This window comes from Aspergillus mulundensis (genome assembly GCF_003369625.1).
Source record: "Aspergillus mulundensis strain DSM 5745 chromosome Unknown scaffold_12, whole genome shotgun sequence".
NCBI classification, from domain to species: Eukaryota; Fungi; Ascomycota; class Eurotiomycetes; order Eurotiales; family Aspergillaceae; genus Aspergillus; species Aspergillus mulundensis.
In genome coordinates this window covers 905,897-931,111 of record NW_020797900.1, presented here as the reverse complement: position 1 = coordinate 931,111, position 25,215 = coordinate 905,897, and the positions used below count along the sequence as shown (strand labels likewise).

The 25,215-nt window shown below is 52.8% G+C and overlaps 11 protein-coding genes across 11 annotated transcripts; 7 read left to right on the top strand and 4 right to left on the bottom strand.

Moving 5' to 3' along the window:
* Positions 1 to 950: 950 nt before the first annotated feature.
* Positions 951 to 1,673, top strand: DSM5745_09593 (transferase hexapeptide domain protein; the record flags this gene model as incomplete). The annotated part of the gene is made up of 1 exon (XM_026751609.1): positions 951 to 1,673. The coding sequence occupies one exon, from the start codon at positions 951 to 953 to the stop codon at positions 1,671 to 1,673; it is 723 nt and encodes a 240-aa protein (XP_026599957.1).
* Positions 1,674 to 1,795: 122 nt separating this feature from the next.
* On the bottom strand, positions 1,796 to 3,291 carry DSM5745_09592 (uncharacterized protein; the record flags this gene model as incomplete). The annotated part of the gene is made up of 3 exons (XM_026751608.1): positions 1,796 to 2,569; positions 2,635 to 2,991; positions 3,043 to 3,291. The coding sequence occupies 3 exons, from the start codon at positions 3,289 to 3,291 to the stop codon at positions 1,796 to 1,798; spliced, it is 1,380 nt and encodes a 459-aa protein (XP_026599956.1).
* A 1,983-nt stretch (positions 3,292 to 5,274) lies between these two features.
* Positions 5,275 to 5,810, top strand: DSM5745_09591 (uncharacterized protein; the record flags this gene model as incomplete). Its single annotated transcript, XM_026751607.1, has 3 exons — positions 5,275 to 5,344; positions 5,434 to 5,694; positions 5,788 to 5,810. 3 exons carry the CDS (start codon positions 5,275 to 5,277, stop codon positions 5,808 to 5,810), a joined length of 354 nt encoding a protein of 117 aa, XP_026599955.1.
* Positions 5,811 to 6,274: 464 nt separating this feature from the next.
* DSM5745_09590 (uncharacterized protein) lies at positions 6,275 to 7,480 on the top strand (the record flags this gene model as incomplete). The annotated part of the gene is made up of 1 exon (XM_026751606.1): positions 6,275 to 7,480. One exon carries the CDS (start codon positions 6,275 to 6,277, stop codon positions 7,478 to 7,480), a length of 1,206 nt encoding a protein of 401 aa, XP_026599954.1.
* A 3,891-nt stretch (positions 7,481 to 11,371) lies between these two features.
* DSM5745_09589 (Zn(II)2Cys6 transcription factor domain-containing protein) lies at positions 11,372 to 13,186 on the bottom strand (the record flags this gene model as incomplete). The annotated part of the gene is made up of 5 exons (XM_026751605.1): positions 11,372 to 11,570; positions 11,662 to 11,704; positions 11,758 to 12,286; positions 12,334 to 13,070; positions 13,120 to 13,186. The coding sequence occupies 5 exons, from the start codon at positions 13,184 to 13,186 to the stop codon at positions 11,372 to 11,374; spliced, it is 1,575 nt and encodes a 524-aa protein (XP_026599953.1).
* Positions 13,187 to 13,709: 523 nt separating this feature from the next.
* Positions 13,710 to 15,061, top strand: DSM5745_09588 (uncharacterized protein; the record flags this gene model as incomplete). The annotated part of the gene is made up of 5 exons (XM_026751604.1): positions 13,710 to 13,857; positions 13,915 to 13,946; positions 13,998 to 14,057; positions 14,110 to 14,415; positions 14,489 to 15,061. The coding sequence occupies 5 exons, from the start codon at positions 13,710 to 13,712 to the stop codon at positions 15,059 to 15,061; spliced, it is 1,119 nt and encodes a 372-aa protein (XP_026599952.1).
* A 203-nt stretch (positions 15,062 to 15,264) lies between these two features.
* Positions 15,265 to 15,567, top strand: DSM5745_09587 (uncharacterized protein; the record flags this gene model as incomplete). Its single annotated transcript, XM_026751603.1, has 1 exon — positions 15,265 to 15,567. The coding sequence occupies one exon, from the start codon at positions 15,265 to 15,267 to the stop codon at positions 15,565 to 15,567; it is 303 nt and encodes a 100-aa protein (XP_026599951.1).
* Positions 15,568 to 15,723: 156 nt separating this feature from the next.
* On the top strand, positions 15,724 to 18,614 carry DSM5745_09586 (uncharacterized protein; the record flags this gene model as incomplete). Its single annotated transcript, XM_026751602.1, has 6 exons — positions 15,724 to 16,306; positions 16,366 to 16,691; positions 16,974 to 17,360; positions 17,426 to 17,485; positions 17,575 to 17,880; positions 17,940 to 18,614. 6 exons carry the CDS (start codon positions 15,724 to 15,726, stop codon positions 18,612 to 18,614), a joined length of 2,337 nt encoding a protein of 778 aa, XP_026599950.1.
* Positions 18,615 to 18,923: 309 nt separating this feature from the next.
* DSM5745_09585 (alpha/beta hydrolase) lies at positions 18,924 to 20,525 on the bottom strand (the record flags this gene model as incomplete). The annotated part of the gene is made up of 2 exons (XM_026751601.1): positions 18,924 to 19,207; positions 19,616 to 20,525. 2 exons carry the CDS (start codon positions 20,523 to 20,525, stop codon positions 18,924 to 18,926), a joined length of 1,194 nt encoding a protein of 397 aa, XP_026599949.1.
* An 829-nt stretch (positions 20,526 to 21,354) lies between these two features.
* DSM5745_09584 (phosphotransferase family protein) lies at positions 21,355 to 22,776 on the bottom strand (the record flags this gene model as incomplete). Its single annotated transcript, XM_026751600.1, has 1 exon — positions 21,355 to 22,776. One exon carries the CDS (start codon positions 22,774 to 22,776, stop codon positions 21,355 to 21,357), a length of 1,422 nt encoding a protein of 473 aa, XP_026599948.1.
* A 686-nt stretch (positions 22,777 to 23,462) lies between these two features.
* On the top strand, positions 23,463 to 25,069 carry DSM5745_09583 (VOC family protein; the record flags this gene model as incomplete). Its single annotated transcript, XM_026751599.1, has 8 exons — positions 23,463 to 23,497; positions 23,558 to 23,781; positions 24,033 to 24,074; positions 24,247 to 24,291; positions 24,349 to 24,467; positions 24,527 to 24,776; positions 24,834 to 24,870; positions 24,928 to 25,069. 8 exons carry the CDS (start codon positions 23,463 to 23,465, stop codon positions 25,067 to 25,069), a joined length of 894 nt encoding a protein of 297 aa, XP_026599947.1.
* Between the last annotated feature and the right edge of the window lie 146 nt (positions 25,070 to 25,215).

Genomic DNA, 25,215 nt, shown 5'->3' with positions numbered 1-25,215 from the left:
GGGGCTAGTTCGGCGCCGAAGTCTCTCCGTTAGGCGGCCTTAGGCCACTATGCGTCATGTGACTGGCCGCCGCCTTGGCGCGGGGCTAGTTCGGCACCAAAGTTTCCCCGTAGGCGGCCTTAGGCCACTATACATTATGTGACTGGCCGCCGTACACCCTGCTGGCTTTGCAAGGCAGATATATATATTTAACCTGGCCTAATTAGGAAATAGGGCATAGCTTTATTTCTTTGCAGAATAAGGCCTTTAAGTAGTATTTAAGAATTCTAGAACTAAGGGGGCTGCGCCCCCTTAAACCCCCCTAGCTCTGCGAGGCAGATATATATATTTATGGCAGAGCTGGGAAAGAAAACGCGTTAAGAAGAGATCATGTGATTACCGTCGCGAAGTTGGAGCGGTGAGAAGGTCATGTGATCGCCCTTTTTTCTGGCCAATCAGCTTCATTCCTTTTGGCCAATCAGCGTCATTCTGCCGTTTTACATGATCCCTAATAAAGCTCACGTGACTGGGAGCCGGGACCTACGATTATCATGCGCTTAGGCCTCCACTTCGTTTCGGCCACGCGCAATGAAGGCAGAGATGTTGCTCTAATGGCCCTCCACGGTACCTTGTTGATCAAGGTGCTCAGGCAAGCCTTGCCAAGACAGCGTACACCTGTCAGCACAGCTGCAAGCATGCAGAGTCTGCATTGTGATGTCCACTGTTTTTGCTTTTTATTGTGCTTCTGCAGAGTGTCTGTTGACCAGCTATCTAAATCACGTGCATCCACATAGCAGGGGCAACTGGCCGAAACCCTCACCGCCCTACAACAACGCCAAGCCAAATAACCGCCGCGCCAAGCTTGCAACCACCATCGCGTCCACCACGTGGACAGCATCCAGCCAACCTCGACCCAACGAGCTCAGCTCAAGCTGCTCAACCCCTCACTCCCCCCAGAACTTCCATACACAATGGAGAAAAAACCGCCCCCATCGCAACTCCTCCGTCCACCCCCGCACCACCGCCCCTCCGCAACCCAAGCTCCAGCGGCGGGCGCGCCCCGAGTCGCCCCCGCCAAACTCTCCGCCGACCCCAGCGCCATCATCGCCGAACAGACCTACTTCTGCGGACCGTACCCCATCTCCATCGGCCGCGGCACGGTCATACATCCGCGCGTACGGATCTGCGCGACGGAGGGGCCGATCAAGATTGGGGAGGGGTGCATCATTAGCGAGAAGAGCGTTATTGGGACGTATCCGGCCCCGACGAACGCAGGCTCAGAGGCTGGGTCTCACTCCGATGAGAGGGCGATTGTGGTTTCGAATAATGTGGTCATTGGCGCGCAGGTGATGGTTCATCCTGGCGTGAGGGTTCATTCGTTTGCGGTGGTTGATAACCAGGTTGTTGTTGGGCGGGGAGTGGATGTTGGTGGGCATGCGAAGGTTTGCGCGCGGTGCGAGCTTGTGTCTGGGGCGAGGGTCAAGGAGTGGAGTGTTGTTTGGGGCGGGGGCAAGGGGGGCGGGTTGAAGACGAGAGTGAAGGCACAGAAGAAGGTCATTAGTCCGTTTGCTGCTGGGGAAATGGGGTTTGAAGGGGTGATGGAGGGACGGGCAATTGAGGATGCAAGGTTAATGGCGGTTAAGAGGGAGAGAGATGCGCTGTCGAGGTTGATTGTTGGGAAGAAGAGGGGATGACAACCGTAAAACTTCTCTGGCATTACTGGTGTTTCTTGGGTTCGTCTATATGCATTAGCGCGTTGTCTTTCAATTATACCCAGTTACAGTTAGGCCATCCAAGTTATGCTTCTAAATTACATTTATCCCGCCACAAAACCATCCATAAGATCATCCTCATCCTCATCCACCAGCGCATTCCTCCTAGAGCTCCCAACACAATCACAAAGCTCCCTCAACGCCGCCTCATCATCATCCGAAGCCCTCAACGCCACGCCATCAACATACTCAAACATCTCCCGCCGACTCTCGACCCCCGTAAGACCCTCCCTCGGAACCTCCCAGTAGATAAAATCCGTATACTCACTCGGCAAAACCCCATCAAAAAACACCAGATAGCTCTCGTCCCCAAACCCAATCCTGATCCTGTGCTCTGACTCAAACGGCGTCGTATCATCCGCCCACCAGTTCGGCGCATGCCCGTACCGGAATTCCCTCAGGTTCACTAGCTTCTCCTTGAAGGCGCGGAAGTAGTCGGCCCAGCGCGTGCTGTAGGACGTGTAGACCTTGCGATCCGGCAGATGCGGGTGAGGCTTGAATGCATCCGGTGGTAGGAGGGTGGAGTCCTGCTTATCCGTGTAGATGGCGGCCTCGTGGACGATGGCGCAGTCGTCCATATACAGTTCTGTCAGCGTTGCGGCGTGTGAAAGGATCCAGTTTAGCTGGGAGTCGTGGATGAAGGTGTGGTTTCCGAAGGCGAGGCTCTTTAAGTTTGGGAAGTGCAGGTCCCTGAAGTCGCATTTGGGGAAAAAGCCTGCGTAGATGCTGGAGTAGAGGGTTAGGTGCTGGAGATTGGAGAGGGCTGGTTTGAGCCAAACTAAGGGGAGCTCGGAGAAGAAGCGCTGCGGGTTTTCTAGCTGGAGGTGATGGATTAGTTCAGGACGGGGTCAAGCTCATACACTTGGTATTTGGGCGAACGTACATCATAGTCCGAACTCCCCTTCATGCCTCGGTTCGCATTGGTGACGTTGAGTCTCAGGGACCTCAGCCTCGGCAATATCGTGTTCAAGCTCGCAACTGTCTCTGTGTCCGTTTCGTTGACGTTATAGATATCCCGCAGCGCAAGGTCCTTCAGCCCAGGCAAGGCGGCAAGCGCTCCCAGACCCGTCTGCATAACCTCTGACCGGAAGTTCTCATCCTGCTGGACATCATCATACACATCGTCGGGACATTCCCAGTGGAAGCGAAGAGCTACGCTCTGCAGCCGGGGCATGTCCTTGAGGTAAAGAAACAGGCGAGATGCTACATCCTCGCCATCGTCGTACTGAGACTCTGGGGGCTTTTGCTGTCAGTGGCAGTCGAGGTGGGGTTCGGGGGATGACAGGCTCACATGCTTCACATCATATGTGTTTAGGTAGATCTTATTGATGTATGGGACGAGATCGGGTCTCTTGAGAATGTTCTCTAACCGCCCATAGCTCTCCTCAGTTGGACAGACCCTTAGTGTCTGGAAAACACTCTGCTGGCCAATGGCCCCCAATTGGCGGTTTGTGAGACGGAGCGCTTTTTGCGATTTCTGGTCTGCGTGGAGGAAGATGTTCCCGAGGATCTCGGGGGGGAGGGAGCTGAATTGTGCCATTTCTGCGGAATGGACTGAATTTATTATCCATGGTCGGGATTTTGGCCAGATGGCGACTTTATAGAAAGGAGACGCAGGCAGCGAAGAGGGAGTGGATTCTTCTGCCTGAGAACGCCTTCGCTAGACCCTGGATGCCTGATCTGTCGATGCCTGGGTGCCTGGGTGCCTGGGTGCCTGAACACGGCGGGCAGAGCCGGGGCGGCCAGTCCCGCAATTACCCGAACAGGATATGTGCTAGCCCTAAGTTGAAGGACATAGGCAGTGGACAAAAGGCCACTGCATCCAGCTCTGGGTTAATGAAGATAGAGTACTACAGTGAGTAGAGAGTTCCTCGTCCTCTTCAATTACTAGAAGATGTCGGGGCTTTCAACCAGGCCGAATATAGGTTGAGAGACCACTTCAAACCTGATGAGAGTGTGGCGGGTCCTCTTCCTCCAGAGTTTTACGGTGGTGTTTGGTCCGGATTCTTGTAGACTTCATTGATTACATGGGAGCAAAAACGCTGAGGACTCATCATTCAGACCATACGGGGACAAAGGGCACATTGTGGTCATCAAAACAGGTACTATATAAGATCTTAATCAAGCACAACAAACACATACGACCACAGGGTGTGGAGAACAGGGCTTCCCGTCCGCTCAGCCGTACTTAAACCACACGCCGGCTGGTTAGTAGTATGGTGGGTGACCACATGCGAATCCCAGCTGTTGTATGTTTTTGTTTTTGGACTTTGTATGGATCATGGTCTGTTGAGGGGGTGGGCGCGAAGGAGGAAGCCGGGATTATGCAAATCGCCCAATAAGGAACCCATGTTCTAATTAAATACCATCCATCTCTATGGGAATGTAAAGGTTTGTTAATCGGAAGGAGACATATCTCTGCACGATGGACTGGACGGCGTATCAACATGTAGTCAAACCTTGGAAGTAGGGTGCTTGTATGGGATCACAGATAAATCTTATTGGAAGAAATCATGACTCTTCTATGGCAGTTCAAGATAGCTACTTTGCAAGACAGTATTCAAGCCACTTACGCATTCTCAAGCAAAAGGCCTGGTATGATGAATCAGGTTGGCTCCGAGTCTCCCGCTACACCCATTGAGAGCGGACATTGTATTGCCAAAAGCAACTGAAATCACTATGGCCTACAAGATGGAACAGATTTCGCTGGCTGTGGCATGGTTCTATACCCCTCTATGGCCTGAGAGGGTTATCGGGCCGCTGAGCCTACTCCATTGCCTAAGGAGAGTAGTCCGATCTATGTATACACAGTGACTGACCATCAACTACTTGAAACAAGGCATTCTATTGTTGGACATTGGAAAATATTTTTATTGAACCATTGGTGGTCTTCCATGATTCCATTACAGCCTGGATGTCATTCAACCTCGCTTTCGTACCTGCAACGCTCATTGTACAATGCATTATCCCCTTTGGCAATGTCAAGCATGCACTTGCAGCACAGCCCGGAGACAAAACGCACCATTTAGGGATCCCTGATATATCTAAGAAGTAAACGAACCTATTATATTACACCCGCCAGCCAGCCGATGTTAGAGTGTAGATTTAGCCAATGGTGTCGGCGTTGTCCCAAGCCACCCCCAGGATCGAGATCCTAGTCTGGGGCTGTATACTCCTGTTTCTCCGCGCTATCCATTAATGTTCTCCTAATATTTTCCGGGTTATTATCCAACATTAGATGTACGGCGTCTACTATGCACTTCAACGACCTCGACTCATCCCCGATCGATGTCCTATAACCACTCTGGTAACGGAGCCTCGTCCGATTAGGCGTCGAGAGTGACAGCAACCCGACCCCTGAACTACCCTGCTGGATATCAAGTCTCAAAGAACAGAGAAGACATAAATAGTTGCGAGTTCCCTCCTCCTGGCATAGTTAATACCAAGTCACACACTTGAACTCGCCAGATCAAGCCGCAAGCAAAGCAAAGCAAAGCATCACCCATCCATACTTCACCCCATCATGCGTTTCACTCCGCTCTTCACCATTGCCGCACCAGCCCTTCTGATCGCAGGTGCTGCCATAGCCCACGGTATGTGTCTTTCTCCCATCCTTCCTATCTGCACCCCAAGGGAACTCTGCATGGGGACCTCTCTCCTAACGTCACCCCTGATAAACCAGCACCCATCCCCGCCGACACCCTAGAGACCTTGATCAAAAACCTCAACCAGCCCGACGCCCTCGACGCATTCAAAGCCGTGCTAAACGGCGAAGTCCCCCCATTCCTCGACACCCGCGAGTTCGAGGAGCTCGCACGGCGCCAGGAGTGCTGCGAGTACGGCATCTGCTGTAACATTGAGACGTGTCAGGAGGACGGCAGCAGCTGTCTCCAGATGTGCTTTGGGTATCAGAGTCCTTGGCAGCAGCTTGGGTGTATTGCGGGTATGTATTCTCGTTGCTTATTGCATTGCCGGCCGCGAAGTTATGGTGGTTTTGCTTTGAAGGGGACAGTGCTGATGGGGTTGCTTCACCCAGGATGCGCTACTACGTGTGGTTAGGGGTGATATCGATGCGTGGTGTAGGTCGTGCTGCATGACTGACTGAGTTGTGAGGTGGGAGGCAGGAAACGTACCGGACCATGTACTTGAACAAAGGGCTCTTCTCCCCCATCTCTTCGAATCCATCTTCCACGCATCCGGCCCTATTCTCTTCCTCACTGGATTTTGCCTTTCTTTGTTCAGTCTGGAAAGAGAAAAAGCGATCCATGATACGTAGGTAGACGGTCGAGATCTAGACTCGGACGACACTCAATAAAGAATGGTTGGCCTACTCGGCTGTGCAGTCAATAGTCTGAGAACAATGAACCATGTGGTGCCCCAGTGCATAAAGAGACCGTCTTGAAGCGCCACAGGATCCAGGAATCGTTCAAAGAAACTATGAAGATAAGTACCGGTCGAGTTCCGCTCAAATCTCCTCTCCTAGTCAACCCTCAGTCTACTTTTGTTGCCTCTTCCCGACCAACATGTATAGCAGCAAACGCTTGCAAGCTCTTGCCAACACTGGCAGGACCGGTGGAACCCCCAAAGTCACCAGTATGTATGGCGGCTGGTACGACGCCCCCAATGGAAAGCGCTACTTCGGACTGGGCAAGGTGGTGGAAATCGGAATAACGCATGATGGCGGCACCTACGTCCGAGTCGAGCCCACGGCAACCAGAACCGGAACCAACACCGGCACGAGGTTCGATTTCTTCGATCCCGCTACCGACGAGGATATGCCTCGGGACCAGTATCCAAAAGACCTGGAGACCCGCCGGCGGGCAATCCATGTCCACCGTCCAGGAACCTTTGTAGGCGAGCCAACGCTGGGCCTGGGCCCTGGTGACACCAAGTACGGTCTCTACATATCCGCAAGGAATGTAACGCACTACGGAGTTGGCAAGATTGTTCGGGCCGAGTTGGGTAAAGACGGCAAACTATGTGGCCGCTACACAGTTGAACCGCCCCGCCTACGCGGTGGCCTCCCGTTCTGGGAGCTCTACATACGTGAGGACATCCTGGATGAGGATCTGCCGCGCTCGCCTTACTCTGGGAGCTTGGAAACGCAGCAGCGTGAGGACAAGAACCGCCCGCGGCGTCACGAGCTGATCATGCTGAACTTCATGGATGTACGCTTGTCGCGCCAAGGGGGCCAGGTTACCCATCCGCAGTTGGGCTCGGAGCACGTGGGCGCGTACTTCGCACCTGACGGTCAGTGGTTTGTTGGAGCCGGCAAGATTGTTGCTGTTGGGTATGTTCTCTCGCCCATAAGCCTGGAACACTGGTATGTGTATGTTGAGCCGACAGCGGAAAAAGGCGGTGATTATGACTTCTTCCACCCGGTAACCCGCGAGTGGATGGACGAGCTCCCTAGCAATGCTATACCCGGCGTGCAATGCAGTGTAAGCCAGCGCAAAAAGATTTTTGCTTCCCGCTGGCGGGACCTTCCCCCGATACGCCGCAAACCCGAGATTGGCGCCGAGTATCACGGGCGGTACTGCCCGCCCAGTGCGCCCAAGCGAGACGTGTATGTTGGTGTGGGCAAGGTGGTTAAGACTGGGATCAACGAGAAGAATCAAATCTGGGTGGAGGTGGAGCCTATTGCCAGCAAACGTGGCAACCTTCACTACAAGTTCTGGGACCCCTGGAGTGGCAAGGAGATGCCCGATCAGTACTGGCCTCTTGAGTAAGGATGGCAGGGCAGGACCTTGCTTGTGCGTGGATTGGCTTTTGGTGAATAATGCTTCGTTTTGCTTGCGTTTGTCTTGATTACCTGTTTATATACGCAGATAGTTTATAGTTAGTGCCTGTTGCTTGATGTATTTAGAACATATACTTACCAGAGTTTTGACTCCCCAATTGTGTCGTTCAAAGGCCAGCTACTGATGATCATCATCCGCACTCTCTTGGATACCAGCTTGTGCCTCAACCTTCTCAGAGTCCTCCCATCTAACGATCAGCGTCCGCCCTAGCATCACTTCGTGTAAGAGCCTTTTAGGGCTGCTTACCCTAGTACTTTGTCGGTCCATGATTCGCTGAGCATCGAAGATGTGATGCAGAGACAAAGAGTAGGATAACAGAAGGAGGACGATTATATGACGGTAAATGAAGGTGTGTTACAGGTAGGTACCCAGTATCAAGGCAGAATCACGGGTGTAACGAGCCAGTAAACGGCCCAATGCAGCCTTGAGGGTTGTCCGAACTTCGCCAGGCAACACGAACAGGGTCCAGAGTCGCGAGGGGCGAGAGAAGAAAAAGAAGAAGAAGGAGAAGATTGGCAAGAATGCATCCTGAGTCAGAGGGAGGCGCAACGTCCAGAAAACCCCCCGGCTTGTCGTGTGGTTGCACAGCAGCTTGCTGTTCACTCGCTGCATCAGAGCCCCGTGCTTTAAAGCAAGACGGTCATAGCGTTCCTATTCTGAATACGAGAACGACACTGACGATCAGAGCTTAGACTTCCAAGCACCTAAAGTGCTGGGATCACCATGACGCTGCACCATGACGCTGCCCCTCAGTGGCCGTTTGCACGCCATCTTCCAGTGTCCCAGACTAGGTCCCGGACTAGGTCCCGGATGATGGCGCGTTTAATTAGTTGCTATACTCGCAATAGACTTTCAGCAGTCAAGGAAGCTCCCTGGGCGAGCAAGTCAACCGGTTCGCTTTTGAGGCGCACGGTCCCTCGCATATTGTGCTGTGACGAAGTCGTAGATATGGTCAGTGCGAGACGGATTTGATAGCCGGCTAATCAACGATGAATATAGACTTTCGACACTCGGTATTCTTCGCCTGCCCTAGTATTATCCGCCCGAGTGATCAGTGCTGTGCCTCGTTTGGGTTGCTCAGGAAAAGGCTTCCTAACACAACCATTGGAGATATCTCTATCGCTCGCCTCTTTCTCAGCATTGGTAGCCGGGGCTTTCGATGGGCGCCTGAAAGGCTAGGAGAAGTCAGTGCATCCATCGAGGTGCCATGGCAGGACCTTGGGCAGATAACGAGTATGCGAAGATACCAGTCAGCAATGGGTATTGGACTTCCCAGACAGGAACCACTTCAAACAGCCCAGCTCGAGCATCACAAAGGACCCTTCGATAGAAGTAGTGGTGGCCTCCTCCATTTGTGAGACCCATTTGGTACAATCAACATACGCCAATCCCCCATTTCCAGCCGCAAATCAACGCTCATGACGGACAGAAGTGGCCGGTGCTTGTTGTGCGCAACCTACCGTTGGACAGGCGCCCAGCCTTCAAATTGGAAATCGTCGCGGATTCTGCGGCACCCTTTCAATAATGCCTCAGCCCAAGCCAGGATCCTTCAGATGCGAGTCGACAGTCTAGGTCTCACGTTCTGGACCCATCTAAGCAGGGTGATCCTAAGGAGCGTTGAACTAAATTTACCCAATCTCGACACCATCATAAGGGGGACGCGCAATACTCGTTATTTTTTCAAATTTTCCGACGCTCGAAAAAGGCATGTGTTCATTACCTTCGGCTGACTGGGGGGCGTCGAACGTCGCTGGCTCGTCCGATTCTGGGGTATCGGGCCTTCGTTCCGGCTGCGGTCGTTCAGTGGCGATATCTGGTATTACCGGCCTTTATTGAGCAGATACGAAAGTACCCTATGTCACCCCTAATCGAAGGCGGCGATCTGGCGTAGTAGCTACCGATGATTGCGGAACCGGTAATTGCCTGTTTTGCTTCCTATTTGCTGTTCAATCATGTATCCGGAGCCCAACCTATGAACCGTTCCGGTTGATTTTCTACCCAGCCATCATAAATAGCTAGGGCCTGCGGCCCTGCAAGTACCTCATCCTGCTGTTCGTCTTGCCCCCTCCCTCTAGGCTGAAGCTGGCTGCGATATGCAGGTCTGCCACAGGAGCCTCGAGGTGCAGCGCGCTGTGCACGGGGCCGCTGCTCTGCAGAATACGTGTCTAGACCATGATTTAGGTAAACGGGACGCAGAACGTTGACCACTCCGTGGCTCTGTCCTCAGGAGCAAAGGTCCGCGAAGTAGATCGTCTATCTCCTCCGCACCAGAAACGTACACCTGCACCAGATCAATGGCAAATTTGTTATGTAGTCCTCTGGAATTGAGTTAGAGAGAGGTGTAATGTTCAGAAAACCCCCCGGCGATTGTCATGGGTCAAGTGCTTAGCCTTCAACTTGCCGCGAAGCATGTCTAACGCCTGCGCCAATTGCCAGAGAGGAGATAAACGCCGGAAAGAGACGGACCGCTGAAAGAAATGCTCTGCGACTGCGAAGAACAGGCCACGGCCGCGCAATGTTCCAGGTCATCGGAGGATTTGAACAAGAAGTTGCGTAATGCGAGGTGCCGTAGAGGCGGCCAGACCATCGTACAACAACTAGCGGTACCAGCACCGGGCTGGTATTGTATTCACTTTGCAGCATGCGAATAATCCAAGATCCTTGGTTGAGTGAGTACCAATTGAGTTTCAAGAACAAGCCCTGAAGCACCGGACTGCTTAGCGTCTTGCTGAGATACTGATATATGTAGAATAGTTCTTTGCTGGATAGGTGCTTGCATCGGCCGATTCGGCTGTTGTGCGTGTCGCCGGCTGAAGGACTCCAGGTTCTGGCAGGCTTCGCGGAGGTCCGTACAAAGCGAGATCGGCGATTCCTCGTCACCAGAGCTATCAGGACAGATCAGGGCATGTTGTCCCGGCGGGGAAAGGGGCCGTTGTGGATATGGTGGAGCGTGTGTCCGTTTAGGATCCTGGCAGGTATAAAGTAGACGCCTTTGTCAAAATGTACCTGCCCATGCTCGGTATCATCCCACGAAAGACACTCTTCCATCCTGCTTTCGTTGATACCCCTCATACCCCTGTCGAAGGGCGACATGGTATCCGCGCATTACAGCGTCAGCAGAAGTGGTCTTCCCCTTGGTTTTTGCGTCCACGTAGGTAACCCACGCATCGCCGATGTGAAAGTACAGTGCGCAAAAGGACCTGATACAGTCATCCTGATAGAAGTCCCCATCGCACCAAGCGCAATGGTTACGTATTTTGTGGATATGATGAATCTGGTAGTCTTTAAATCTTGCCAAAGTGGTAGCTACTATGGTACTTCTTTTGGGCGATACCGGAGGTCAACTCTAACGGTACGGATGTAAGGCGCTATGTGTGCGCATTTTGACAAATGAACTGCCCTATTCAGCGACTCGAAGCTAATGTCTACCGGCAGGATCGAGCATAGGAATGGCGATGCCAGCTCGTTGAAGAGGCGGCAAACTAGGCGGATGATTTTGATTGTTGTACGACGCGCCTTGACTCTATCGGAGTTGAACCAAGAGTGTTCGAATTGGTCTTTTGCTTTGATCCTGGGTTTCTGGAAATATCAAAAGATCTGATGCAGAATATCTGCGGGTACGTCTGCGAGGGTGAGGCGCTGAATTTTAGGTTGCGATGGCTCCATCACCGGATTCGGGCAGACGTTGAAGGATTCAGACGATCGATGGGAATATCTGCTCACATTAAACTTTTTTTTCCGGGCTTGGGGCCTGATGTGTGAATCAACTGTGAGGCGCAGCGTTTGCAAGAACTCACTGGGCGAAGTGTCTATGTCAAGCTACTCGCCGGGCCTGATTTCGGTCTCGGAACTTTTTGGTTCTGTGTCCACTGCGTAGCCGATGTTTTTGCTCTCCGATATTTCAAGGCCTTGGAGCTTATTGGGATCTTCCGCTATCTTGCGTCTTATCCAGTCAATTCGGTTGTTGATATGGCTGCGTCCTTCGTGTCCCGTATACGTGATCAATGACCGAACGTCTCTGGCAATGGAATATTATGACATGCTTATTTTGGGGTTCGATTCGGGAGCAGTCCCTCTCGAGTGGTTATGCTGTTGAGCAAGATGCTCACTGAACCATCGACCCAAAAGTCGGATGGTAGTCCGTAGCATTCACTGCGGTATTCTTAGCATGGAAGATACCATTCTGAACCGAGTAAATAGCTCACCGATCGAAATCATAATCATCCCAAACTCATCCGTCTCCTCTAACCACTTCTCGGCTCTCGGCTGCATCTTGATACCGGGTCGAATCTGATCATACTCCCCTTGAATGTACCCATGTCCATCCCACCTCGCTAGCCATTTGATATATATTGAATTCCATTCCTGCTCTGACTGAGCCTGCCATAGGATCTTTGCAGCAGGCGCGGGCATAAACGCAAGCTCCCGGCAGTTGAACGAAGGTATGCCGTGAAAGACGGCGTAGGCCCAGTGGATGAGGTAGAGCGAGAGTACTGCGCGTCTCTTGGATGTAACATGGACCCAAGCTGACCAGTCTGGGCGCATTTGCTCCCGTTCTTCCTGCAGAAAGAGGCCTGTGCTGGCGGTATGGTTGACGAGGTCCTGGACTTTGCGAAAGAGGTTCACGTCGGGGAGAGTTGGGCGGGAGCCGCCAGCTGGGAAGAGGAGGATGATTATGTAGATGGTGACTGCTTGTAAGACGGCGAGAAGCGAAGATTCATCGAGATCCTCAAACTGCCATGCTTTAGAGTCGCTCTGGGCAAAATCAAAATAGGTCATACCTTCGTCAAACGTCTGTTGACCTCATTCATGATCAGTCTGTGGACCATATCTTCTGCGCCTTGACAATGCCCATGCCACATCTTGACCAGCGTGACGCAATTAGCCAACGGGAGCGGTAGAGACTTGCCGTCGCCAATGTGGCTGTGATGGATCAAAGGAGGAGTCTGAAATTCTTCAGCCAACATTCTTGGCCATGCCCGTAAGACGCGAAAGATAAATTCCATGCTATGGATTACCAGCGCGGCAGCGTTATCAAGAGTAGGTTTCGGCGAGAGTAGCGGAGCTGAGAGATCTCCAAACAGTTCAGATGAGTATGCCTGCCCACCATTTAGAACGAGTGCCGAGTCACGTCGCTGTGGTAACGGATTGATGTCGACTGGGAGCGACAGATCCCAGGGCGCAGTGTCCGAAAATAGTGCTTCAAACAGGCTGGACGAGTCGGCAGCTGGTGGTTCCGGCAGTACAAGCGTTCCTGACGGTTCAGGTAGTAGAGAGTCCAGGTCAATCTGCGTCAATGTGTCCACTTCCTCTGTCTCCGGGGATGGTGATTCGGACGGGTCTTCTGCCGAAACTGGATACTGACAAGGCGCCTGCCTCAGTGCGCACCGGGAGCAGCTGGGACGCTTGAGGTTACACCGCGCCTTGTTGGCAACACATTGAGCGCAGGCTTTTCGGCGGAGTGATTGCGACTGAGACTGGTTGCACTTCTTCCTGAGATGGCGGATAAGCGAAGACCCTGTGCGGCTGTAAGAAAATGGCCCGGAGACGGAGCTCGTGGACCTCACGATGGCTGAAAGTGGTGGCACAAGAGGGACACTTGATTTTCTTGTCGTCTGTGTTGTTTGAGTCCATGATTGCGATGAGTTTGAGAAGTTGGGAGATGGGAGAGGAGGCTGCTCGGAGTTCAAGAGAATCAGAGGACTCTCTGCGCTCGGAGTTCCGGGTCGCCTGCGCCGATCCTGATTGGTCAACAACCAATCACTATGGTACCATAGTAGACTTTGCAGAGTATATCAGCCAGCATGCTTTTGAGTGTTATGCTATACCACAAAGTTAAATGGCAGGGTACTTACAGCTAGAAAGAGCCCACTAAGTAGTAGCAAAACTACTTGAATTCTTAACAGTACCTCGCTGTGAAGGATGTCAGACATAACTGAGCAATTAGCAGTTATTTTGTCAGATAGTGATAATGCTGGTGCCCAACACAGTGAAGACCATGTCACTGGCGATGTGCAGCTGGAGCCACTGCAACCGACAAACGGCCACAAATCTGACACACCCGACCAGATCAGAAAACTCCATCCCCCTTCAAATTTCCATCGTCTCCCACTCTCTAGTATCCTTCACCCTACCAACTATCCACTCCATTTCCAAGATGAGTACGCCCCTCCAGAATCACTACTGCGGCATCTGCGATGGTCCGCTGAGCTCGCTACACCTCCGCAACATCTCCACCATCCAGCCAGGCGATAACGCATCGCGATGCCGCAACAACCGCTGCAACTGCCCCGCCAGCTCTGAAGGTGCCCCTGGCCCTGCTAGCACCCACGAAGCCTCCTGCGCCTCTCTTCAAGGTTAAGACGGCGCTCTCGTATCGGAGAAGGATATAGAGGTAAGCCCGGCGATACTTCAACTGCACACCAGGCTAAATCCTGCATTCTAGTGGCTCGACGACGTCATTATGCTGTCCCCTTACCATGACACATGCTATGTGTCTGGAGTTGTAACAAATTCTTTCCTTCCCGCAAGTCACTCCGAGCTGAAACTTACCACAGGGCACTTTCGATCCGGGCCACGGCATCTTCGTTTGTGAAGGCAAAAACGGATACAAGATCCGCGTTCTAGTCCCAACCAGGGGCACCACGTTCTTCATACACTGTTCAAAGGTACTTCATACGGTTTACGTAAAATCTGGTCGGGAGTGCAGCTTCAACGACCTCGTTAAGCGCTTCGGCTCAGTTAAGATTATGCAAACACACCTCCGTGATGGGATCGATGGCTGGGGAAACCATCCTAGGCTGTATGGCAGTGCGGAGGAATTCCACGGCGAATCAGGCTGGAAGCCGATCCCGGGAAGAGAGGTACTTGTTTCCGGCGATGCTTCATGCTCTAAGGGTTCACTCGTGGCTAATCAACTACGCCATGCGGTATTAGTGTTTTGTCGCAGATCCGCTGGAACAGCACGACTTCCGGGCATTGGTTGAGGAGACGGTACTCGCAGAGCCTACCAGTCCGGCCGAAACCGAAGAGTCTCATACGGAGATGGCCAGCGAGATGGATAACGATGGCAACGGAACCGAGCCTGAGGATGAGCCTGAAGACGAGGCGCTCGACAAGGAAGAGATGGAAAATGCGATGGCGCACCTGCGCAATCTCCACAAATCCCTCGGCGACGAGCTCACAACCTTATGCAATGATCTTTGGATGGAGCGACTAGCCGACGACGACCACATAGGACTCATCAGTGACTTACAGACCCGCATAGCACACAGTCTTCCTTGGTTTCACGCACACACTTGGGATCTGGTAATGGCCATAAGAATGGTGATGGGAAGCAAGGAGGGAAGGATTGTGAACATCTTAGGCATCCCCGCCCTTTTGGAGCAACTGTCTGAGGTTCCGAAAGTGGATGACACAGTTAGAACGGACTATCTTGGACTGGTTAATAGAGCCAGAGTCTGGAAGCGATGTCAGGCAATTGTGGAAAAGCTTCACGAGGAGACTTAGGAGAACCATACAGGTGACTTCTACCCAACCAAGCTCCCATTGGGCTAGATGAGATGCAGAATGACGAAGGAGCACTTGTGGCTGCCTGAAAGGCTGCCTAATGCATCCCAGGGAGCATTGGATTCCAGACTTATAAGTACATTCCCGCCTCGAATAGTTCCCACCGCAACGAGGTAGTTTGATCATTAATAAATCTTCGAAGCATGTCCAGTACAGTCATCCAAATTTTGCACGAAACGGATCGGAAAACTTGGAGCTACGGATCTGATTATGTCGATGGGGCCCTGAGACTGTTCAGGGTGGACGACCTCCTCTCTCAGGATAGCACGATTGTCCTCTTGGAATGGAGGGATCTAGATGTGAGCCAAAGGGGCGACGGGTTCCCAACATATGCCGCAATCTCGCACTCATGGTCGCCCAGCGTCGAGGTCCAAAAGCTCAGCTCGATTGCCAATCGGCCTTTGGATATAGACATTGGGCAGGATGCGCCGCATCAGATCAGCTAGCACGACTTATGCCAGGCCGCCCAAGCCGCTCAGCATCTCCAATGTGAATATCTGTGGCTGGACTTCGTCTGTCTCCTTCAAACCTCCGCAAGAGATAAAAAGCTCCAGATCCACAACATGGGGTAAATATACAGGAACGCGGAGGCGGTAATTGTCATGCCTGGCGGTGTCGCCGCAGCCCAGGGTGCTGAGTACGAGGCGCCGTGGATCAATCGAGCCTGGACGTTGCAGGAGGCAACGCTCTGCGCTAACACACATGTGCTCTTCCTTCATTTTAACCAATTTCTGGACACCGAGTACAAGTACTTCATGTTCTACACCAATGCCAGCTACACGATCACCCACATAGACGGGGAACTTGCGTTGTCCCGGCTCCGTCATCTGCTCAATGATCGGTCGGGTGTGAAAATCTCCAAAATCAACGTTGAAACGGGGGAGGGGACAGGTTGGACGTTTGCCCCTCGCTGCTTTGGGGACGATAGTGCCGCTATTTCTGCGCTGCAAGGCGTCCTCGTTGGACAAACGCCCGCGATGGTGAGGTCCGCCGCGTGGCGGAGTATCTGGCTACGGACATCGACCAAGCCTCAAGACATGGTCTTCAGCATCATGCACGTCTTCGAGGTGCAGATTGATGTCGACTACGCACTCACGCGGGAGGACCTCATCCTCGAACTGGCAAGAAAGTCGGCTTCGGTGCCATGTTGGCTGGATATTGGGACCGACCTACCGTTGACCATCGGTATGGGTTGGTGCCTGCGCTCCCACCATTCCATCCCAACCACACTCCTGCCTATTCAGTCGGTAAGCACACCGTCCCCGTGGGAAACTATATCACGCGAGATCATTTCGTCCGGGATTTTGACATCAAGATACGGACACCGCCGACCGCATCCTACGATGGTGACTTGGTATGCGCCAAGATCTTCAAGGTCCATCATGACTCTTCCGGCAGACTGGCAATCTCTGACGGACATGGAAAGGAACGTGAATTAAAGGCGGACGAAGTCTCGGGATCTCATATCATGTTCATAGGAGAAACCAGCACGTACACCGGCAACGGACAGGCTGTCCCAATGCCCGCCGCTTGTTATCTTCGAAAGTCTGAGAAAGGAATCTGGGAGCGAGTTGGTGCAACGAAGATATCCGCGTTAGATCATCCTTTCATCTGGGAGATAGAGAGGCGCCATCTCCGGATAGGGGGATTTCCAGGGGCACAATTGACATTATGTGACAGGACCTGCTAGCTGTTAGGCAACCACTAGCAAAACAAAGAGGAACGGATACAGCCACAACAAAAATATCCCAATCAGTCACTTGTGATTGTTCTAAAGGCCTTTTCCCAGCCTTGTGAGAACTCTGGTGTACTCAACTCTATCTGGTTGCCCAAAACAGTGATGATTATGTAGTCGCCGAGACCTCAACCCACCATTAAAGACTGCAAACTCCTGACTTTCACTACCTCTCTCCACCCATTCGACATCCTCCTCCCTATCCACCTTGCTCCTATCTCCAAGATGGTATCCAGGTGGTTCATGGACGACATGTACTGCAGCATCTGCGGCGGTCCGCTCAGCTCCATAAGGCTACGCAGAAGCTCTACCCTGCAGCCTGGTGACAACGAAATCCGAGCCCATAACGATGACTGTACTCCAGCCTGTGGCTTGGTCAACGAGGATGACTACAAAGGACTCAACTATGGCCCTGAGAACCCAGACTTTGGTGAAGCGCACGACCTCCACTGCCACAAATGCTTCGGCTATGATGGCAGTATTGTGTCTGAAGAGGACATCGCCGTAAGGACCGGACCTGCGTCATAACCCCGGGACAGGATGATCAGAGCAAGCTGACGTAGTCCTAGTGGCTCGATAGAGTTATGATGCTGGATTCCCGCAATGGGACCTTCCATCTCTCGGAAATTGTGAGAGGCCAACCCTACGTTCACCTGCATTCCTTGTCTCCGTTCTCGCTGTTGGTTTGAACTCGCGCTGACCGAGAAACTTGGAGTAGTTCCGCTTGGAATTTTGGAACCCCGATGGAGTATTCCACTATGAGGACGGGCGGTCTACGTTTACGCCCAAGGAGAGCAAAGTCTATGTACACCACACCTGTGTGGAAATGCTTAAGATTGTCCACGACGCTACCAGGCAAGGACAAGGACCCCTGGATTTTCATCGTGTGGGCACCGCCATGCATGCTCGCCTCCGTGATGACAATGTCGACTGGGGGGACGACCCCAGGCTATACGGGGGAGCAGAGAGATGCCATGGTGATGTTTTCTGGGAGTCTGGATGGGTGCCTAAACGTAGTGAAGAGGTAACTCCAGCCTCCGATTGTTCTTACCGTCCTCAGGAGGCTAATATACCTTTTTCAAGTGCTTCGTCGCCGACCCGATGAAACCACCCAACTTCCGCGGCCTCGTTGACAAATCGACAACTGAGTCTGAAACCGCTCCACAGCACAGTTCTGTGGCTGAACTAGACAATGGCAACACTGAGGATCAGTCGACAACTGAGTCTGAAGCTGCTTTACAGGACAGTTCCGGCAACGAGTCTGTCACTGCAGGTGAAATGGACACTGACGACGACGAGAACGAGACCAGGACTAGGAATTTGATAGATACCGACTCTGGCGTTCAAGATCAGGAGGCCGCGGCAGAGACCGAGAGTACAACAGAAAGTGAAGCGGAGGCCGCACGTCAGGACCTCCTCGACAATCTCCAACGCGAGCGCCCCGGCCTCTCAGCCAGCCTCGACCAATTCGTGCAGGACCACATCATAGCAGAAGACCCAGCTCTCACCGATTTCCACTCCCGCATAACCAGGCACTTTCCTTGGCTTGCGGCATACACAGGCTCGCTCGTGGGTGAGATCTACCATGCGCAGACGCGGGGCCAGACAGTGGACTTCTTGACTATGCTCGAGGTGTTGGAGAAGGCGTCGGAGCACCCGGAAGACGATAACTTCGTCCGGGCCTACTATCTTGAGATTGCAAACCGGGCTAGGATCTGGAAATGCTGCGAGGCGATTCTCGAGGTATATGGAGCTTAGTAGCGCTGCCTACAAATTAAGGAAAGAAATTGTTACCTTATACTATGGGAGGCATGGACAAGTCCCATTAAGAGGTATGTTCTAAGTATGTTCTATGGTCATCAGGTACGTGCGTAGTACTACCGGGGACTCGGGATGGGCCTGCTTAACGCCGCTCTCTGCAGCTGGAGGGATCCTCAAGCTTCCCATATTCCAAGGTTTGTTATTTCGCTATTCTTCCTCAGGTCCCTGGCATGGTCTCTACAGTAAGACATACCCCGAATGCGACCCATCCACTGGAGAGTCAAATCAATCCAACCCTGACTATCTCTACAAGTTGGGCCACCGGTATGTCTCGCCAACACTGAAACAGCCCTCCAGGGCCTTTCCCTCTGTCAGAGCGCTGCTATCGCTGACAATGACCGTATAATCCCCTGCCAGACACTGACCCAGCCAGACCGTTGGCTTTGACCCTTCGACGATGTAGCTGACCCTGCCCACACCATGCAGGGTACCCTTGCTGACCACCACAGGAACAACCTCAACATCCTCCCCAGCTACACAACCTACTTCCACATCACCACAACCACCACCGCCCTCAGCACCTCCGCAACCTACATCGGCGGCATTCTAGCGGGCCCAACAATTCCTTCCATCGCCGACTCGCTCCCCCGCCGCACCGCGCTCCTCCTCGCCGCAACCACAACCCTCCTCTTCATCGCCCTCCAACCCGCCTCGCAAACAATCGCCATGTTCATCGCCGCCCGCATCACCTCGGCTTCGGCAAGTCCTGCACCATGGTCGTCGCCCCCACCTACCTCGCCGAGACGTTCCCGCACAAGGAAGTACCTAGGTACCATAATCAAGCATTCAGATATATGGGTCAAGGAGAACAGCAATCAGACACATTAATGGAGTCTATACTCATCTATATTCTCAGAAAACAAACAAACAAGCAAAGAACATTCACTGCCCCAGCACCCCCCTCAACCACTCCAGCCTCGTCCGCACAGCCCTCCTACTGATCCCCGCCTCCGGCACAAAAACATCAAAGCCATGATACGCCCCCGGCCAAACATGCAGCTCCGTCGCAACCCCATCCCCCCACAACCTCCTCGCATACTCCACATCCTGGTCCCGAAACACATCCGCCTCGCCAACATCAATCAGCGTCGGCGGCAACCCCCCCAGACTCTCCGCGCGCATAGGCGCCGTATACATATCCGCAAACTCGCGGTCCTTCCCAAACGCATAGTCGTTCACAGTGGCCAGGTTCTCCTTCGCCACGGGCGCAATGTCCCCATACTGCTCGATCGAGCGCGAGGCCATGCCATCGTCGACCCACGGGTACATGAGCACCTGGCCCGCGAGCCCGGGGCTGAGACCACGGTCCCGCGCGAGGAGCGCCACGCCCGCAGCCAGATTCCCGCCCGCTGATCCGCCCGCCACAACAAGCTTCTCCGGGTTGAAGCCCAGCTCCGCCGCATGGGCGGCCATATACCGCAAGGCCGCGTAGCTGTCCTCCAGCGCCGCGGGGGCCGGGTGCTCGGGGGCGAGCCGATACTCGGCGGTCAGAATCACGGCACCCAGCTCCTCGACCCAGTTGAGCATCGTGAAGCCGAGGAAGCGGTTTCCTGTTGCGAGGCCGCCGCCGTGGATGTGCAGGATGCCCGGGGTTTCGGAGACGGGGCGGGTTGGGGTCCTGGGGCGGAAGACTGTGGCGGTCATGGGGCCTGCTGGGGTGGGGATTGGGAATTCGGAGGTTGAGATTGTGGAGCTTTTGCCTTGGAGGGCGTTCTCGAGGGTGAACATGGGGGCTATGGCGGTGCGGTAGGCGGAGAGTTTTTCGGGGGTGTCGATGTCGAGGAATGGGATTGTGTTGTGGACGGCGATGAGCTCGGGGTTGAGGGGGGGTCGGGTTGAGGGAGACATTGGTGCGGTGGGTGGGAGGATCCTGGTATTGCTTGATAGAGTTGAAAGTTGGTGGAAGGCTTAAGGACTTGGAGCTGTGATGCTAGACTTCATGTTGCCATTTTCGAAGGTTTATATATCCAGAAGGTATACGGAGAGCAGATCTCGTAAGATCTCGATCGGCAACATCAGCAACCCTGATTGTCTCCGGGATTGCAGCCAAAAGTGCCCGAATCCCGCCGATCTGGGGTCCGAGACTCCATTCCATGCAGGTCAATGTCTCCGGCGCTAGGCTGACCCCGACTTAGGGCTGGCAACCCCGACTTAGGCTGCGTGTCGGTTCTTGCCAGCGGACGAATTACTGATCATACACTGCATGTCACTGGTATTGTCTCCGGCCAGTTACAAAGATGATTTGGAACCAGGAACAGATTCGTATTCCTCATCTGTCCGAGATCGGGACCTTCCTTAGGTGCTTACCCTACAGTGGGCCCTCGAACCCCAACCTCCACAATGAGCAGTTTGATTGGGCCCATCGTCTATTTAAGCATGCTACATAGATTCCGATACCTATGGTAAACCCGCGGAGTCAGGGATTCCAGATTCCATAATCCCGTCGGAGCACTATGTTCTCGAAATCTGCCCTAGCGGCCAAACATTATCCCATATCACGGGATACTGCACGGCTTCTATCTAGTCGGGTTTAGATTCTAGCCTACTCGTCAATAGCTTTTACAAAATTCTTTCACGGGGTAAAGTGTACCTAGTCTTATTGATGCAAATTCTGTTACAGTGTTAAGCTAAAATAACAAGAGAAAACATGTCTTTCAACACCATCCCAAGTAAGCTCTTACAAGCCCTCCTTGGCCAACAACATAAGAAACCCATCCCGCATCGTGTCAATGGTATCGCAGGGATCCTCCTCCTGTGCAGCACAGACAGAACCCATGTCACCAGCACAGCGGTAGTCCTCTGGCCCCCCCTGAACAACCCAGCAATTCCTAACTAACTTGGACATGACCTCCTGGCGGCGTATGGGGTCCCACACAGCGGCGGCAAGGTTCTGGGTGAAGAGCGACATGCGGCAGATATTGTTCTTCTTCTTAGAAAACACCTTCTTCCCCTTGATGTACGTCCAGACCCGTTCCACAGGCGAGTTGCCCCGGCGCATGCGACGCTTCGCCTTTTCGATGAGGTCGATGTAGACGGCGCGGTTGTAGGCGTAGTCCTCGGGCGCGTCGTTTTCGTCCTCGTCGTTGTCCTCGTCGTCCGAGTTCGCGATGAACAGGTATTCGTCCTGGTTCCAGTCCTCCGTCAGCCACAGGGGCAGCTTCTCGTTGCCGAGGGTGCGGGGCAAAGCGCCCACGCCATCCCAGTCGATAATCCCCTGCAGCACGCCGTTCTCGTCGACAATCATGTTCTGCATGTTGAAGTCGGGGTGGGACAGGACGAAGGGCTTTCCGCCGGACGTCGGCTCGGGGATCCACGCGATGAACTGGCGCAGGAGCGCATAAACTGCAACATTATATGGGCCTTTTGGGGCATGCACATCGATCATGAGGGTGTAGTAGTCCTTTGTGTCGCTGGATACAGCGCGCTCCTTGTACCAGGGACCTGGCTCATAGTTCTTTAGGCCCTCCATAAAGTCCCAATAGCGCAGGGGGCCGGTACGGGTTGGGTCGAGGGAGCCGTCCTTATTGAAGACGAGGGAGCCGCCGGTTGAAAAGGTGAATTTGGACAGTTGGACCATTGCCTGCGCGATGCCTTCGAGGGTGCGGGTTCGGCGGGCACGGATGGTTTCCAGGTCGAGTCCATCTTGCTTTTCGTACCACCACGTGTGGAGAGGAATGCCGGGGATATAGGTCATGACAATATAAGGGCAGCCGATGGGGTTGCTTATGGTCGGAGAGAAGTCCAGAACCTCGGGGAGGGGAATAGTTGTCTCGCGCTTGATCAAACGCATGGTTTGAGCTTCTGATATCATAGCTGAAATAGCCGGCTTGTCCCACTTGGCCTTCGTGCCGGCGAAAGGGAACTTGATGAGCCAGCGGAGGCCGCTTTTGAATGTCAATGGAAAGCAGACGTTGAAGGAACCCATCATGTGCTCGCCGATGGAAGGGGTGGAGGCTTTGCCATGAAGACGTTGGTGGAGTGATGCTGCTTGGAGGACCAGCTGCTCCTTGTTCAGCGCTTCGAGTACAGGCTCCCACGGCTTTACAGGCTCAGGCGAAGAACAGCGAGACGGAGAAGGTTGCGGTTCCTGAGTAGTCATTTTGGCTGTTGAGTTGAGATGTCGTTTGAAGTTGATGAGAAGTTGGATGGAAAGTGGATGGAAGTTGGATGGAACGTGGATGGAAGGTGATGGGAAGTTGAAGGGAATATGGATGGAAAGTGGACTCGAAGACGTCGACGACGTATTTATGGCTCGAGTCATCGAGTCCTAGAGCGAGGCAGTGAAAGCGGACACAAAGGAGAAAAAAGAGTGAAAGGGCAGCCCTGTGAATGGGAGTCTTCCAAAGAGAGCCAGGCCATGAGTGTGGAATGAAACCGCCATTTCTGCCATTGAAAGACGAACAAACGCAGTGAAACACAGACAAACAAAACATTCGTTTCAATTTACAAAGCCACAAGGGTATCGGATTGCCTTTTCTGTTTCCAATGTTCCAACGTAGGCCTTTATCCCTTTATAGCAAACTGTTTCATCCTTTATCCTGTCGTCTTTGATCAGTCCTCAACTTGAAAGGTCTTTATAGATTCCTGAAAGATAGCTGTCTACTACTGTACCATGGACAATGACAATCGAGTTCTATAAATTGCTCCTGTTGCCCACCACCAGCATAACCCTCCAGTTTCCATCAGATCCATCATCAGAGTACACAGCACAGCACATAACACACTAACAACGCAGCATCTGCGAAGATACAACCCAACCACAATTCTTATTACCACTCAGCAAATATGGGCCTAAAAACTCTCCCGACCGGTCACCACTGGTAAGTCAACCCCCGTCTCCCCGAAATAATGTGCAACCCCGCTGACTGAAGACAAAATAGCCCCGTCTGCCGCGTAGCCCCCACACCCAGATGTGAGCAAAAGGGGCATATGGAGTATTGTGCCACGCATGATCGCTACAGGGAGAGAGGTAGGACGTGTGATGGCTGCAACAAGGAGGCAAGGATGAAGATTGCTGAGGAAAGCAAGAGGAAGGAGCAGGAGCGCGAGGCCCTGAAGAAGAAACAGGCAGAGGAGAAGGAGCAGGAGACTTGGGGCCAGAAGAGTAAGAGGGCGCCCTGGAATCCAGAGGGGAAGAAGAAGAAGAAGTGAGCTGGACTCAGTTCTTCTTCTTCCCGTGGATTTCGGTATAGGTATGGGTATATGTCGCAGGTAGGTGTTGTTTCTTGATTTACAGCATTGAGTTTGCTACTTATAGAGAAATATTTAACAAAAAAAACAAAAAAATGGATTATATGGAGGAAAACTTGACAGATATCTAGTAGGGTTAGGCTTTGCTACTGACCAAAACTGTAGACTTTAATGGTTGTAATGGTTTAGTTCTCCAGAGAGAGCCAAGTAAGTGAGGTTGTGATAGAGCGCCATGAAGATGTTAGCCAGCTTTATTGCAATATAATTTGCTTAACCTTGTCTTCCGGGGAAGCGAATCATTCTCTATAAGCAGACCAGATCCTTAGGGCTGATTGATGTTTGTGCCTGAAGCTACAGGCATCTGATCCCAAAGCCCTAGGTGAGGTCTCCACCAGCAAGATATCAACTTCGAGAGGTCATACAGGTATGTATAGCAATTCTCGGATATTTCTGAATCAAATGGAGCTCTTTCATTTCCAAGATGGAATTCAGAAAGCAAAGAAAGGAGCTGCTGGCAGTGGTCCAGGCCACTTGAGGCTTCCCATCCACCCCGGAACTCCGAGCTCTCTAGGCATCACTCTAGTGCCTAGCCCATTGCATGTACTTTATCATAAATATAAATATACTCAGTTCCTGAGCCACTCTTATTCATCTTCCAGTATCATCCCTCCCCCATCCCCCCGTCCAAAATGACAATCAACCACATCTTCATCTGGGCAACCCCCACCAACCTCCCAACCCTGCGCACCTTCTACCGCACAATCCTCGCCCCCATCGGCTACAAAGAGCTCATCTGCGTGCAAAGCGCCACGCTCATCGGGTTCGGCAGCGACTATCCCTATTTCTGGCTGAAGGCGTTGCCCGAGGGGAAGAGCACGATGCCGGTGCATGTTGCGTTCGATGCGCCGAGTGAGTTTCCCAGCTAGGATACTATGATATATGTAAATGCTAATGACCGATCTATAGATTGGGCGGCTGTTGATGAGTTCCACCGGCTTGCATTGTGGGTTCCTCCACCTGGTATGGGGTTAAATGACACTGACGCTGACACTTGGTGTAGGGAGAATGGGGCGAAGGATAATGGGGGGCCAGGGGTTAGAGAGGAGATGAGTCGGCAGCCATACTATGCGGCGTTTGCGGTTGATGTGGATGGGAATAATGTTGAGGCTGTTTGTGCGCCGAGGGAGGCGAGGAAGAGGTGACATGGCAGTCTATTGTGAATGTCAGGATAAATACCGGTTTGTATTTAATTGAATGATGGACAGTAGCTACTCATTACGTATACGAACAACTCTGTTTACTAAGATATAATGCTGTGTCCGAGCCTCTTTAGGCCTTAGGGCTATTG